Source organism: Prionailurus bengalensis, chromosome E4, assembly GCF_016509475.1.
Source record: "Prionailurus bengalensis isolate Pbe53 chromosome E4, Fcat_Pben_1.1_paternal_pri, whole genome shotgun sequence".
In the NCBI taxonomy this organism is placed as follows: domain Eukaryota; kingdom Metazoa; phylum Chordata; class Mammalia; order Carnivora; family Felidae; genus Prionailurus; species Prionailurus bengalensis.
In genome coordinates, this window is record NC_057360.1 from 7,079,825 (window position 1) to 7,096,878 (window position 17,054).

The following is a 17,054-nucleotide window of genomic DNA, read 5'->3' on the forward strand; positions in this document are numbered from 1 at the left end:
CTCACACGAAAGTAGTCTGCGCTTCTACACCAAACACTTGTCCTTGTGGCTATTTTGGCGACGGCTGGGGGAGGGGGGGGTTCCCAGGCGCCGCGCGCTCTGCGTCTCCGCGGTGGGAAGTTACAGAACTTTCAGAACTAGGGGCGGGCAGCCGGGGCGAGGCGGGGTCCGCGGCGGCGCGCGGCCCGCGGGGGGGCGAGCGGGGGAGGGGCCGAGGCGGCGCGGAGGGTCTTCCCCCGGGATCGAGCCCCGCGCCGGGCGGGCGCGAGGGAGGAGGCGCGGGGACGGCGCTCCCCCTCCGGCGGCTGCTCGCTCTCCAGCAGGGACGCTAGCCGGAGGGGTGCAGCCGCGCGCGGAGGGGCGGGCTCGGCGGCGGGCGGCGCGGCTCCTCACTGCACCAACCTGCGGGCTCCGGCTGGCTGCGGGCCGCGGCCCCTCCCACCCGCACCCCACCCGCGCCGCCGCCGCCGCCGCCGCCGCCGCCGCCGCCGCCGCCCCGGGCCGGCCCAGTCCCAACCGCTGCCGCAAGGAGCCGGCGTGCGGGGCGCCCGCCCGGACCGCAGCCGCCCGGGGCGTCGCGGCCACCGCGGCGCGCGCCGGGCCTCCCGGGGGCCGGCTCCCCTCCCAGCGTCCCTCGCGCCCCCGCCCCTTTCTCCCACCTCTCCCCTCCCGTGCCCACCCCCGACCTCGCCTTCCCTCCGCCGGCCGCGCTCCTCCCGCCCGGCCGCGCGCTCGGCTCGGCTCCCCGCGCCCCCCGCGCCCGCTCGCTCCTCCTCCAGCCCCGGCCCGGCCTCCCGCGAGCCCTCCAGCCCGCTGCGCGCCGGCCGCCGCCTGGTCATGTCAGGATGGAGATCCGGCAGCACGAGTGGCTCTCGGCCTCCCCCCACGAGGGCTTCGAGCAGATGAGGCTCAAAAGCCGCCCCAAGGAGCCCTCGCCGAGCCTGACCCGAGTGGGCGCGAACTTCTACAGCAGCGTCAAGCAGCAGGACTACAGCGCCAGCGTCTGGCTCCGGAGGAAAGACAAGCTGGAACACGTAAGAGCGGCGCGCTCCCCGGGGGCCTGGGCCCGGCACCTGCCCCGGAGGCGGCCCGAGCGCGCGCGCGGGGCGGCGGGCCCGGGCGCGGGGACCCGGCAGGTGGCCCGACTACTCGGGGACCCGGGCGTCCGCGTCCTCCCTCCGACCCGGGGCCTCTGCTCCTGCACTTTCTTGCCGGGAAGGACCGGGCTGCGGGGAGGAGAGGGGAGGAGATGCCTTTCCCGGCACTGCTTGGCCCCCCGCGCACCTCGACCCTCCCCACGGGCTTCTCGCGGGGTTCATTTGCACCGCGTTCTTGGGGCTCCTCTGCGGGGTGAGCGAGGAGGGGACCTGTCACGGCGGGGCTCCAAGGAACGCGGCGCGGCGGTGGGCTCTTGGAGGGGGTGTCTGCACGGTCTTGGGGGCTGTGTTACTTCGTCCGGAAACTGCCCGTTAGCGAATCCGTGAGGGTGCCGCCGCCGGCCACCCGGCCTGGGTCCGCGCACGAGCCGGAAGAGTTTTCTGGAGCCTGTCCTCTGGGATGAGCAGTTGGCGATCCGCTTCTAGAGCCCAACTAGGGAGGGCGAGCCGAGCGCCCAGATAGATCCCCGGGCACCTGCCGTGGGCAGGGTGGGAGCTGGAGAATGGGGACCACCGCTCGCTGGAGTGCGCGCTTCGCCGGAAGCGTTCCCGGCACTGGAGCTGAGCCCCTGGGGCTAGCCATTCTGGAAGGGGAAAGTCCCTCTAAAGAGACGTTTAGTGGATCCATAGTTTCCAGCCTGACCCATCGGCATCTCCTTAAACCAGATGTTAAAATGAAACTAAGAATTATCTCAAGAGTGCAGCACCCCACTAGCTCAGGAGAGGATGCTGTTCCTTCCCGCGGAGATGCATAAGCCAAACTGAGTGTTAGCGGAATGTGCAGGCTTCCTTGTATTTGGGTCACATTTCCAATTATGACGGAAAGATAACTTCCGAAACTCACGCATTTCATACCGCTGCACGGTCCTGACTCCTATCCGTACCCCCCGCCCCCAAGGGCTTCTCTTCCTCTCCTGGGCTTTGCAGCAACACCTGGCTTCCCTAGAGGAAGCAGTATTTCTCCAACAATCTGAACGGAAGGTCTGTGCCTTTTCTCTCAGGGCCTCATTAAGTCCCTTGAAAGCTCTGGTGTAAAGCTTTGAGTTGGGGAACCGGCTGTCTTGCGGGTGGAAAACCATTTCCTAGTATCAAAAGCATGTCTCACATCCTTAAGACCAGGGAAGTAGCTGGTTTCTAGTTGTTTGAAAGGCAGCAGAATCCGCTTAAAAATGCGAGCTCCAGAAATGGCACGGGAACCGGTGGTTATTAATGTTTAAAGGGGGGCAAAGAGCATCTTCATGGAATTTGGCTCTTGCTGTTGGTATCGGATGTTAGGACCAGGGAGAGTGGTTCAGACTTAAGCAGTGGTAGAAAAAATCTGTGTTTCCGTGTTCATTTGCATCTTGTACTTTTAGCTGCTGTTATCTTTCTTCAGTTCGTGAAAAGCAGTCGTGCACCCTTTTCTGTCTACATCTCCGTGAGTCAGACACTGCACACCTTGTACTTCAATGGGTCCTCACTTTTATGTTTCCACTGACAGTTTCAAGTCCTACCAGGGAGGGCCCTGGCACCCTTACCTTTCTGGATGAGTGCAGGATGCTCAGCCTCTCCTGAGGGTCAGAGACCAAGGAAAGGAAAAGTCTCCTTGTTTAAAAGCATGTGAGGACCATGCTTGCTTCTTCACTCAGATGCTCCAAAGACAGCATTGCATTAAAAAAAAAAAAAAAGAAAAAGAAAAAGAAAAAAGCCACCTCATTTGTTATTTAAATCAGCCTAGCATTTTTGTTTGCTCTCTCCAATACATTCTGCGAGACAGGTATTCTGTTTCTGATGGTTTTCTCTGTATCTGCTTTCAGTTAGAAAGGGGGCTTTACTTCCAGTGAAATTTTTTTGTGATATTCTCTTGCTCCTTTGAAACATCTACATTTTAAATGAAATAGTATTTATGAATATACAATGAGAGAATTAAAATTTGCATAAAAATGTAAATTTTATCTGAATTCAAGCTCAGGGTGTCTGTAATATATGTCTTCTGTTGTGGTGTGCTATGTTTCAGATAGTTCGATGTTAATTTCTGTTTAGATATTTGAAATTTAAAAAACTCATAACAAATGTAACCTAGCATATTGAAAATGTGATGTTGACTTTATGATAGACGATATTCTGAACATATGTGGCACTACAGAGTGTCCTAAGAAATTCAAAAGTGACATATGGTAGTTAAAAAGAATCCCATCAATCCATCTAAGCAAATGGATAACCACCATTTTTTTTATCAGGTTAAAAAGTGAGTTAATAATTGTGATGGAGATCATAAGCACGAAAGCAGCCTACGTTATTTTGCTGGTGCTTTAAAAGCCAATCTAGTATTAAGGGCATCATAGGGGTGGATTCACATACACACGTATTCAGTCATTGCTAACGGGATTCCCTGAAATGAAACGTGGCCGTGTGTGGACTCTGTCCAGACTTCAGAGGCAGTGCTCAGTCTGAAAGTCAATAACACGATGCAAAGGGACAGCTGAAGAATATACTTGCACCCACTTAGCTAAAAGGGAGGATAATTTCTCTCTCCTTTTCTGGTTTAAAGGCTGCAAGGGCTAATCCCCAGGCTATACCAGCACCTGAAAAGATCCATGAATTGGTCAAGGATAGGAATACTAACAGCCCATCCTTGAATTTGTCTCTTGGCATGTGTTGTTCAATACTTAAGATGAATGCCCATTAAGAAAGAAATGCTTGTGGGGGAATTCTTGCATTTTTTTTTTTTTTAACTATTTTAATGTTTACTTTTGAGAGACAGAGAGAGCACAGGGAGGAGCAGAGAGAGAGGGAGACAGACACACAACCCAAAGCAGGCTCCAGGCTCCGAGCTGTCAGCACAGAACCCAACGTGGGGCTCTTTCTCACTAACGGTGAGATCATGACCCCAGCCGAAGTCAGACGCTTAACGGACTGAGCCACCCAGGCGCCCCAGAATTCTTGCATTCTTAAGTCATGATGAGAAGCTACAGAGATTTGTACTGTGAATTCTGGGCTTTGAATTCCACTGGGAAATTTCAGGAAAAAGTAAAATTGCTGACCACACACAGAATGTTTTCTTATTAGCTGCAAATAATCCCCGTGGTTCTTAGACTCTTCTGCTTCTTTTTCTGCCTCACCATGCCTGTGGCTTTGGAAGGCATTAGGTTTGATAAACAGTGGAAGTCTCACATTCTGTAGGGTCCTCTGTTACTTTAGGTGTAACATAACAGGGAGGGATTATGGTCTAGCAAAGCAAGAGGAGCAGGGAGCCATTCCTTTGACCCCCCCCTCCCCCAACCCACCCCTGTTCTGTCAGCCCGCCCTGGGGCTGGGTCACCTTAAGGGTAACGACTTAATACAGTTTGACTATCTTAGAGGACCCTGTAACAATAGTGTTACACTGTAACAATAATGTCTCACGGTGGCATATGCCGTTGGCACTATTTTGTTGCTCTTGTTGTTGTTCAGAGTAGGATTGTTGCAGGGGTTACTCTGCTCACTTGCCTGGTTTTATGCCAGTTGTACGTGTAGAAGTTTCCTGATGCCATTTATGGAGATAGGAATGCCTTATTTTCCCTCATGCTTAGCTCTTGCCAAAGTGCAGTTAAGAGTAGGGCTCTGGGTAGACCATCTCTTATTAACTCTGTGATCTTAGGCAAAAGACTCTGAGTCACCAGGGTATACATTCACATTCCTCCTGGAAGGAGTCACAGGTTTCCTGGGATGATTCAGGGAGACCATCCATGAGTCTGTTGCAGTGACACACAGGCCCCTGACGCCAGGGGCTCAACACTGCAAAGGTGTATTTTACCTCCCGTATCTCATCCGTGCATGTTGGCAGGTTCTCAGACCCCATTCAGACTGCTATGACAGAATACCACAGAAGGGGGCAGCTTACAAACAGTGAACATTTCTTTCTTGCAGTTCTGAAGGTTGGGAAGTTCAAGATCAAGTCACCGGCAGATTCGGGGTCTACTAGGGGGTACTTCCTCTTTCATTGATGGCTGTCTTTTTGGTCATCTTCTCAGGGTAGAAAAGGCAAGGGGAGCTCTCTGGCGACTCTTTAATAAGGCCACTGTCCTGTTTATGAGGACTAATCACCTCCCAGAGACCCCTTACCTCCCGATGCCAGCCCACTTGGGGTTAGGTTTCAACCATGAGTTTTGAATAAACACGAACATCCAGTCTACAGCGCCAGGGGATTTTCCTCATCTTAGTTGCCTGGCCTGGGGAAGCTCCATCCTGATACATGTTCTCAAGGCAGTTAAAGAGAAAGATGGTAAATCACGTAAAATCTCTCGGTGCCTCAACCCAGAAGCAAAACATCCATTTGACTCCTGTTGATTGGCCAAAGACAGTTTTGAGGCCAAGGCTTGCTTCGAGGAGGTGAGGAAGGGAGATCTGACCAAGACCCAGAGAGAAGGGAAAGAGAACATCCTTGACCAGCTGCATCCATGGAGCCCTTACCCTCCACCTGAGAGCTTGCAGATGTCACATTTGAGATCAGCCTGCCTGCATTATAGTCCTGGACCCAGAGTATATGGGTCTTTTGGCCAGCAAGGCCAGCTGATAATCTTGGGCTCTTTAGGCTGCCTCTGCCTGGCCTCCAGTCTATCCTTTGGGACCCTGACTGTGCTCTGAGCCAGGGCACCCTTGCTTGTGCCCTGCCTGGCCACCCTGAGGCTTCCTCTTTTTGTTCCCACTTTCTGCAGGCTCTGCTAGCAGAGAACAGCTCTTTGCTCTGTCGCCAACCCCTGCTTTCTTTCCCAGCTCTGTGCTGGTGGAATTAAGTCGAGCGATAGTTCATTTATCTGCATGATGGCTCAGAAGGCCTATTTAAAATGGAAAGAGAAAGCAGAAGGGAGAATTTGTAAAGAGTAAAAGGTAGAAGAATCTTTAATGTACATGCTCATAGTGAGCCTTAGGATCTTGCTTGGTTTAGCTGAGTGCATCACTTAAAAAAACTGTCTTCTCTAAGTGTGAATATGCACCTGCTAAATAGAGTTTATGTTACCGGTGAATAGTAAGTAAATGAGAAGCACACACTTGATTCCTGGAATAAATTATTCACATGATGAGCGAATAATAAATGGATTGGAGCAAACTTGGTCACTGTGGTCTGGGCTTCTATTATGTAATGCCATTTACGTCCCACAGAACAAATTTGTGGGAGTATTACACCCCACAGAGCAGACCAGTAAAGCACCAAAGACAGTTCAAACTGAAGGAATGAATCTTTAAAATGTTCCACTAAAAATCAAATGGGGGCGCTTGGGTGGCTCAGTCTGTTAAACATCCATCTCTAGGATCTCGGTCAGCTCAGGTCTTAATCTCAGGGTCGTGAGTTCAAGCCCTGTGTTGGGCTCCATGCGGAGTGTGAAGCCTACTTAAAAATTAATTTAGAAAAGAATAAAATAAAAAAACAGAAATCAAATGAACACACAAGCAGAAAATATTCTTTTTTTAATCTTTATGTACTACTGTTCAATTTGTGTATTATCGGATAATTTTCAGGAGGTAGATGTTTAAGAGAATTAACATTTACCAGGATTATTTCCTGTGCTTTTTGATAGACAGAACAGACAAAACCTAGGCTGAGGCAGGATCCTCTCATCGGTCAAGTAATGGAAGTTTAGATGTCTCTGGATCGTGTTCTAATGGACCTCATGTTGTGTCCATTATTGTACTTGTCACGACTACGGGTAGCAAATATTAATTCTGCTAATGGACTTCTCTAACTGTGGGTTGACATTTCAGTTTATTTTGAAAAACCTTTGATTCTTTGCACTCTGTTGGGTGTGGCTGGTTGATTTATTTTAAGGTGTAGCCTATGACATCATATTTAGTATATTTAATTTGAGAAGCTCAAGATGCTTGGACTTAAGATTTCTTTTTCTACCCTTCGTCCATGTGACAACCACATACCAATTTGTGGCCAATTTCTCTGGAAGTTTTTACTTATCTTTGCAAAATTCTGTGTCTCTATCAGGTTTAAACCTGTATAACAGATTTCCTTTCTTCTGTTTTAGTTCCAAAGATTAAAAAATCTGATGGATCTTTTATTTATTTATTTTTTTATTATTATTTTTTTTAACGTTTATTTATTTTTGGGACAGAGAGAGACAGAACATGAACGGGGGAGGGTCAGAGAGAGGGAGACACAGAATCGGAAACAGGCTCCAGGCTCTGAGCCATCAGCCCAGAGCCTGACGCGGGGTTCGAACTCACAGACCGCGAGATCGTGACCTGGCTGAAGTCGGACGCTTAACCGACTGCGCCACCCAGGCGCCCCTGATGGATCTTTTATAACAAAAGTTTTTATACTGCATTGACTGATAGGTGGCATGATCAAGCAGAGGTAGACTTGTTGGTAAGGTTATCAGCCCAGAAATGTTGCTTCAAGTATATATACTGGGGACACATAAAGTTAAGCCTACGATTCGTATCGACACAGACTGTGCTGAGTGAGTTTAGAGTACAATGGGGATATTCAGGAACAGTTGAAATGCCAAACTGTAGTTGTTAAGAGACAGACTTTTTTTTTTAAACCAAAAAAGTACATTTTAATTTTTCTCACAAATGGAAAAATGAGCCCACTTTCTAAAACCCTCAAGCCCTTAAGCAGAGCTTATGGGGAAAAATGAAGAACACTGCAGACTTTCCTAGGTGGAATCAATCGCATTGGAAAATGTCACTGCCGTCTCACATAGGAAGTGGGCCCAAGTTGAACTACCTGATTTGGTATCGTGGGAATGGATGTCATGGCCTTTGGGTCATGAATATGGCTCTTTATTCTCTACAGAGGACAGTGAGCCCTGTGAATATACTGTTTCTCGGACTTGAGCTATTGTATTCCTGCCAATACGTTGTTAGGTCTGGTCCAGCGATACCATCAGGAGTCACCTTGAGAAGGTGGGATGCGTCAACCGACACTTATTGCCGTTGCCTGTTATGGGACCAACACGTTGTTAGCAGATCACGAGGAGTTTCATTTCACAAGCATTCAGGTGACATATACTGTGTTCCAAATGGCGGAGAATTTACAAAGACCAAAGCAGAGTCCCTCCCTCAACATGTTTACGGCTTAATAAATAGTTATAATATGATTACAGTGTTACGAATAATGCCAAAAAGTGTGACATAGTATAAGAACACTGCCTTCAAAGGACTTGTTTAGACAAGGATAAAATACAGTTAAAAAAAGAAGTAATGTTGGGGAGCCTGGGTCAGCTAAGCATCTGGCTCTTGGTATCAGCTCATGTCATGATCTCACGGTTTCATGAGTTCGATCCCCTGCGTCAGGCTCTGTGCTGATAGGGCAGAGTCTGCTTGAGATCCTCTGCCTCTCTCGCCCTCCGCCCCTTCCCCACTTGCACTGTCTCTATCTCTCTCTCTCAAAAAAAAACCAAAAACAAACAAAAAAAACCGCTTAAAAAAAAGTAATGTCGTATGTAGTGATGCTGTATTACGACAAACTTGAATTTATTTCAGTAATGCAAAGTTGCTGTGAAATTTGAAAAGCGGTTAGTGTAATTTATCACATTAGCAGAAGGATAAAGTAAACCCATAGGATTATCTCAACAGATGAAGAAAAATCATATGGTAAAATTCTATACCCAAGCATGATAAAATTGTCAACAAAATGGAAATAAAAGGAAACTTTATCACTCTGACTAAGGGTTTCTTTAAAAAGAATCACAGCTAATGGACAAATATTGAAAAAACTATCTGCATAGATTGTGAATGGGATTGAGATGCCACTATCAGTGCCTGTTTTCAGCGTGGCACAGGAGGTCATGGCCAATGCACGAAGGCAAGAAAAAGAAATAATATAATTGAAAAGGAAGTAATAAAATTGTCATTATTAGCAGATGACATGAGTATGTACATTTGAAAATCCAGAATAAACCACGGATATACTTAATGAATTAATAATGTCCCTGGGTTATCACAGCCACTACATACAAAGTCAATATTCAAAATTAAACTAGAAAAAATAATTCCAATGTAAAACTAAAAACTTAAAAAAAGAGTTTTTAATATTTATTTTTGAGAGAGAGAGAGGCAGAGTGAGAGCAGGGGAGGGGCAGAGAGAGAGGGAGACACAGAATCCGAAGCAGGCTCCAGGCTCCAAGGCTCCAAGCTGTCAGCCCAGAGCCCAACGCGGGGCTCATACTCATGCACCGTGAGATCATGACCTGAGCCGAAGTCAGATGCTTAACTAACTGAGCCACCCAGGTGCCCCAAAACTGAAACCTTTTACCATTTACATTAGGATACAAATATCATATTCTTAAGGAAATGGGTACCTCTTTTTAATTTCCCCAGATTGAGCTAGAGAGTAGATACAATACCAGTTAAGTCCCAGCAGGTTTGTGCATGTGTGTATGTGTTGAAAATGATTCTAGAAATTAAATGGAAACACAAAGGGCCAAGAATAGCCCATATAATCTTTATGAAAAAGAATGAAGTTAGAAGACTGCTTCCATATATCAAAACTTGTTCTAAAACGATTAATTAAAGCAGTCCAGGGATGAACAAACAGAGCAGATGACAAGACAGAATGCAGAAGCAGACCTGTGTATACTTAATTATTGACAGGAACTTGATTTATGACAGAAATGGCAGTTCCGAGGGGCAGTGGGAAGATGGTCTTTTAAAAAATGGTGCTGGCTCAGTTGTACATCTACATTAAAAATGATCTTGGGGCGCCTGGGTGGCTCAGTCGGTTAAGCGTCCGACTTCGATCTCGTGGTTCGTGAGCTCAAGCCCCGCGTCGGGCTCTGGGCTGATGGCTCAGAGCCTGGAGCCTGCTTCCGATTCTGTGTCTCCCTCTCTCTCTGCCCCTCCCCCATTCATGCTCTGTCTCTCTCTGTCTCAAAAATAAATAAACGTTAAAAAAAAATAAAAATAAATAAAAAAAATGATCTTGATTTCTCTTTCACGCCATACGCAAAAATCAGTTTAATGTAGGTTATAGATCTAAATTAGAAACAATGCGGCTTCTAGAAAATAATAGTATAAAAAAACCTTTATCAACTTGGACTAGGGGAAAAATTCTGAAGCAATTTTAAGAATCCCGATATATTGTTATTAATAAACTGGACTATATTAAAATTAGGTAGCTCTGACAGTAAAAGATTAAGAGAATGAAAAGACATATCATAAAACAGGACATATTCCCAACACACACTCTATGACAAAGAGCTTGTATCTACCGTATATAAAAAGCATCTACAAATCACTAACAACAGACAACCCCCAAAAAGTGAGCAAGACATTTGTTTTATTTCATTTTTAAGTTTATTTATTTTGAGAGAGAGAGAGGGAGAGAGGGAAAGAGGGAGAGAGGCAGTGCGTGTGTGCCGTGCACTCATGCACGCACAAGCGGGGGATGGCCAGAGAGAATCCCAAGCAGCCTTCGCACTGTCAGTGGGAGCCTGACATGGGACTCAAAACCATGAACTGTAAGATCATGACCTGAGCCAAAATCAAGGACACTTAAGGCACTAAGCCACCCAGGTGTCCCAAAGTGAGCAAGACATTTAAACAAGAACTTCACAAGAGTATATCCAAGCCATCAAATGTATGATAAGGTGCTTGATGTTGTCAGTCATCAAGGTAGCAAACAGTTGAAATCAGACATCAGTATATAGTCACACGAATGGCTGAGATGAAAATGATTGACAATAACAAGTGTTGATTAAAATGAGGAACGTCTGTAACTCTCATAACTTCCGGAAGGACTGTAATTCATAGAGCCACTATGGAAAACTGTTTACACCCTCTACTAATTTGAATGCATGTATACCTCATGACCCAGTGATTTAAATTCTATGGGTGTATCAAACAAATGTGTGTTCATGGGCACCAAATGAATGTTTATTGAAGCATTATTTTAGTAGCCCCCAACTGAATGCAAGTCTAATATCCAATATAGTTGAATATCCTATATGCTCATATATGTAATACCGTAATATCCTGTAGTTGAATGGATCACGATTTCTAATTTACTCATACAACATATAATACATTAGACAGTGAAAAGGGTTCAATTATATATGTACATGTATCTGTATATGCCATGCTGTGGATGCCTCTTTCACACACACTAATAAGTGAACGAAGACAGAGACTGATTCTATTTATGTGTAAAAAAAAAAAGGCAAATCTAAATAATGAATATAAGAAGTCAGAATTAGTGATTACCTTTGGGGGTAAAATGGGAACTAGGGAGATTTCCGGGAGGCTAGTAGTTTTCTGTCTCATTTTTTTTTTTAGGAGGTGGTTACAAAGTAACATTTATTTTCACACCTTATATGTATCATTATTTCCACAGCAGTTTATTAAAAGAAACAGTACAATGGGTATAGTGCCCTTTCCTCTTGCTTATTGCTTATCTCCGGCTGTTACTCCTCAGACTATGCTTCTATTCTGTTCTCTCTAGCCCACAGACTTCGGGCCGTGATGCCCTGTCCCTGTTGTGTTCACGTGGGTGACTCCTCCTTGTCACCTCCCTGGGTCCTTTCTGCTCCACAGCCTCACCGTCTGCTTTGGGCAACCTTCCATATCATTCCATTGCTTAGATTACACTGTGTTCTGATGCTGTGTTTATTGCCTTCCCCATAGACTCTCAGTTCACTCTTTTGTAATATTCTTTCCAGCCCCTTTTAAGAGCGACTGTTGAGTGAATCCTAGCCTCCTGGAGCTGAGACACCTGAAGTCACAACTTGTCTGGAGAAGGGTGAACCCTAACCAAGGGTTTATATGGGGACTCAGGAGCCCAGGAAGAAGAGCTTCAAGCCAGTTAGGGCTGGCTTCAACCAAGTCGTCTGAGGGAAATGCAGGCAGCAGAGAGCCTGTGGGGAAGATTAGTGGGTGAACAAATATGAGTGGAGAACAGGCTTTGTGGAAGGGAATGCTGTGTGTGAAAACACCCACGGAGGTAGGGGTGAGACGAGACTGTGCAGGGCTTGAAGACCGGAATGATCAGCTCTGGAGGGTGGGCTGCTTTCAGTAAGCAAAGGGGAGGCGTTTGAATTTAGCAAATCCATGTTTCAGAGAGTCTGCAGCATTGAGGCAGGAGAGAGCCTGGAACTGGGGAGACCAGTGCTAGTCTCTCTTAGTGGTTGAAGTGGGAAGGAACAAAAGGAGGTGGTACAAGTGGAAAAATTGAGGAGGGACAGATGCAAGAAATAGCATCACGTAAGAGAGTTCATGGCATGGGGCGCCTGGGTGGCTCAGTCGGTTAAGCGTCCGACTTCAGCTCAGGTCACGATCTCGCGGTCCGTGGGTTCGAGCCCCGCGTCGGGCTCTGGGCTGATGGCTCAGAGCCTGGAGCCTGCTTCCGCTTCTGTGTCTCCCTCTCTCTCTGCCCCTCCCCCGTTCATGCTCTGTCTCTCTCTGTCTCAAAAATAAATAAACGTTAAAAAAAAAAATTTAAAAAAAAAAAGAGAGTTCATGGCACCTGGTGCTTGGCTGGATGTGAGGGGTCTGAGCAAGCTTCTGCCTTCAGCAGACATGTGTCGAATGCCAGGGATGTCCCCATAATTGTGATTGGCACAATGGGTAGGAGGCTGAGCAAGGAAGGTCCCCAGACTCCTTGAGAGTTGGAATTCTTCTCTATTCATCAGCGGATCTTGGGTCCAATTTATTATTATCTTGATCTGTATTATCAATATGATTATGATCATAATTCACGGACACTCCAGTTCTGCGCTCTGCACCAAACGGAGTCCCAGGCTTAGGAAGGTTCAGATACACATGATCGGACCTTTTGCTTTGGATTGCTTACAGTTTAGTCCTTCAGAACTCAAATATTGTCACCTCTAGACCCGAGGCCTCATTAGGCGCCCTGTGCAGGCATTGTGGGCAGGCGTCTGTTACATAGCACTTGAAATACTTTTTTAAAATTGCTGATTGTCTATTTTTTGCCCTCAATGGAGAGTTTGAGGATAGTAACAGTGTCTTAGTCATGCCAGTGCATCCTTAATGGCCAACACAGTGCTCGGTGGACATCTAGTATTTAGTGACTTGACTGTTAAAAGAGTGAGTGAATGAATGAATGAATGAATGAATATGGGCTTAGGGAGGCAGGATTTACACATGTAAGTGAAGGAACAAGGTGGCATATGTTACCTGGCAGATAAATGCAACAGACGCTGAATGCAGCAAAAATTCAGTGGAAAGAAACACGAGAAGCTACACGGAAACTACAGACTGCATTTCAGATGGAGAAGATAATAGACAAGGATGCTTCTAGCCCAGCCGCAGGCTGAGGCTCCATTCACTGGGAGATGGGGGTTTCGTGGTCACTTTATTGACCTATTCTGGTGTCTAATGCTATTGTTTATAGTGAATTTTATTAGAGTTTTTTAACATATATATATTTATTTCTTTCTTGTTTCTTTAGACAGCACAAACTGGGGAGAGGGGCAGAGAGGGAGAGAGAGAGAATCTCAAGCATGCCCCACACTCCGTATGAAACCCAGCACGGGGCTCAGGCTCACGACCCTGGGATCATAACCTGAGCTGAAATCAAGAGTTGGATGCTCAACTGACAGGCCACCCAGGTGTCCCTGTTTGAGTTTAAATTTCTGTCTGTCTTAGTTTTAATGAGTCAAGAAGAGTATATTATCTTTTGAATTTTCCCCAAGTACTTTGGGCTGATTTTTTGCTGGCACCTTAATCTTCTGGTTCATGGTTTAGCCTCTTGTCCTGCTCTGGCTGCGTGTGCTTGATCAGAAACTGTGGGACACTCTGTGGCAGGGAGTGTGTTAAAACCGCCAAAGTCCCCTAAAGCACCTGCCAGTCTTGATCATGAAGAACCTCCACTATGACTTCCTGACTTGTCTATTTCCAAACTAATTTCATTTTCTGAGATTTTGCTTTAATCCATGACACATGCACACATTGTTTAAACCTGTCCTATACAATTTCCAATACATCTTTTTTTTTTTTTTACAATGAACTTTTATTTTGGAATAACTCTAGATTTGTGGAAAAGTCACAAGGATAGTAAAGGCATTTCACGCACATCTTTCACCCTATTTGAGGTTTTCCTTAATATTACATCCCAAACTCCAGACTTTGTTAGATTTTCACCAGTTTTATTTTATTTTTTAATTTTAATTTATTTTTGAGAGAGACAGAGAGAGAGACAGAGAGAGAGACAGAGTGAGAATAGGGAAAGGGCAGAGAGAGAGGGAGGCACAGAATCCAAAGCAGGCTCCAGGCTCTGAGTTGTTAGCATAGAGCCTGACGCGGGGCTTGAACTCACAAACCCGGGAGATCATGACCTGACCCGAAGTCAGATGCTTAGCTGACTGAGCCACCCAGGTGCCTCAGATTTTCACCGGTTTTAAATTGTGTTTAAAGATTTTGGTGTTCCAAGATCCAATCCAAGATAACACATTGCGTTTACTTGTCATGTGTCCTTAGCCTCTGGTCTGCAACGGTTTCTCAGGCTTTCCTCAGTTTTCATGACCTTGACAGTTCCCCCCCCCCCCCGCAGTTTTATTGAAAACTAAAATTGTAAGAAATGTAAAGTGAACATTGTGATAGTTTGGTATACATACATTGGAACAGGATTTTCACCATCAGGTTAATGAAAACATCATCACCTTACATACTTTTCTTTTTGTGGGTGTGTGAGAACATTAAAGTTCTACTGTTTTAGCAAATATTTTTTAAAGTGTATTTATTTATTTATTTAGAGAGAGAGGATGCAGGAGGGGCAGAGAGGGAGGGAGAGAGAGAATCACAAGCAGGTTCTGTACTCTCAGTGCAGAACCTGATGGGGGCTTGAACCCACAGACTGTGAGATCATGACCTGAGCCAAAACCAAGAGTTGGACGCTTAACTGACTAAGCCACACAGGCACCCCCAGACATCATTCTTACAAATGAAAGTTTGTACCCTTTTACAGTCTCTTCCTATTTCCCCCAACACCCCCCAACTCTGGAAACCACTTTTCCGCTCTCTGTTGCTATGAGTTAGACTTTTTTTTTTCTTTTTTAATTTCACATATAAATGATGCCATGCAGTATTTGTTATTCTCTGGCTTTTTCACTTACCATAATGCCTTCTAGATCCATCCACGTGGTCACAAATGGCGGGATTTCTTTTTTTCTTATGACTACATAATATTCCATTGCGGATATGGATATACATCTTCCTTATCCATTCATCATTGATAGAAACGTAGGTTATTTCCATATCTTTGCTATTGTGAATAACATTGCAGTGAACATGGGAAGGCAGATATCTCTTTGATATCCTGTTTTCCTTTCTTTTGGATATGCTGGGATTGCTGGATTGTATGGTAGTTCTATTTTTAATGTTTTCAGGAACCTCTCTACTGTTTTCCAGAGTGGTGGCACTTGTGTGCATTCCTACCAACGGTGCACAAAGGTTCCGTTTTCTCTACATCCTTGCCCACACATGTTATCTCTTGTCTTTTTGACCATAGCTGTTCTAGTAGGTGTGAGGTGATATCTCATTGTGGTTTTGATTTACATTTCCCTGATGATGAGTGATGTTTTCATATACCTGTTGGCCATATAGTTGGATTAAAAAAATTTTTTTTTAATGTTTATTTTTGAGAGAGAGAGTGTGGGGCGGGGGGGCGGGGGGAGGAGCAGAGAGAAAGGGAGACACAGAATCTGAAGCAGGCTCCAGGCTCTGAGCTGTCAGCACAGCCTGATGCGGGGCTTGAACCCACAGATCATGAGATCATGACCTGAGCTGAAGTTGGACACGCAACCAACTCAGCCACCCAGGTGGTCCTAGTTGGCTTTTTTTTTTTTTTTTTTGCTATTGAGCTGAATGAGTTCTTTATGTATTTTGGGTATTAATCCCTTATCAGATCTATGATTTGCTATCAGATATACAATTTGCAAATATTTTCTCTGATATGGTAGGCTGCCTTTTCATTGTTGATAGTTTCCTTTGCTGTGCAGAGCTTTTTAGTTTGATGTTGTCTACTCATTTATTATTGTTTTTGTTGCATTGCTTTTGGGGTCAAATCCAAAAAGTCATTGATTTAGTTTGAAATTAGGAAGTGTGATGCCTCCAGCTTTTTTCTTCTTCCTTAAGATTGCTTTGGTTTTTCTAGGGTTTTGTGGTTCCATACAAATTTTAGGATTATTTTTTCTATTTCTGTGAAAATGCCATTGAATCAAAATTTTTTTTTAATGTTTTTATTTATTTTTTTGAGAGACAGAGATAGAGCATGGGTGGGGAAGGGGCAGAGAGAGGGAGACACAGAATCTGAAGCAGGCTTCGTGCTCTGAGCTGCCAGCACAGAGTCCAATGTGGGGCTTGAACCCACGGACTGCAAGATCATGACCTGAGCCAAAGTCAGACGTGTAAGTGACTGAGCCACCCAGGTGCCCTGTGCCACTGGATATTTGATAGTGATTGTGTCAAATATGTAGATTGCTTTGGGTAGTATGGGCATTGTTCCAGTGTAATTCTTCCAATCCATGAGCCTGGAATGTCTTTCCATTTATTTGTGTCTTCCTCCCTTTCTTTCATCAATGTCTTATAGTATTCAGTATACAAATGTTTCATTTCCTTAGACAAGTTTTTTCCTGGGTATCTTATTCTTTTTCATGCAATCGCAAATGGGATTTTCCCCCTTAATTTCTTTTTCTGATAGTTTCTTATTAGTGTATAGAAATGGAGCTGATTTTTCTATGTTGACTCTGTGTCCTGGTTTTACTGAATTTGTTTATTCTAGCAGTTTTTTGGTGGAGTCTTTGGGGTTTTCTATATATAATATCATGTCATCTGCAAAGAGAGACTGTTTTATTTCTTCCTTTCTGATTTGGATGCCTTTTAATTATTTTTCTTCCCTAACTGCTCTTCTGAGAGCTTCCAGTGCTACATTGAATACAAGTGGTGAGAGTGAGCATCCTATTTGACCTTACA

At 45.4% G+C, this 17,054-nt stretch overlaps 1 protein-coding gene across 2 annotated transcripts in view; it reads left to right on the forward strand.

Moving 5' to 3' along the window:
- Positions 1 to 755: 755 nt before the first annotated feature.
- The window catches only part of PLD5 (phospholipase D family member 5), a 419,450-nt gene continuing 403,151 nt past the window's right edge, over positions 756 to 17,054 (forward strand). Inside the window, exon 1 of one of the 2 annotated variants that reach the window (XM_043568870.1) lies at positions 756 to 1,034. In XM_043568870.1, coding sequence (XP_043424805.1) covers positions 846 to 1,034 — 189 coding nt within the window. In that variant the 5' untranslated portion in view covers positions 756 to 845. The remainder of the gene's footprint in view (positions 1,035 to 17,054) is intronic. The other variant, XM_043568868.1, reaches the window with a different exon arrangement.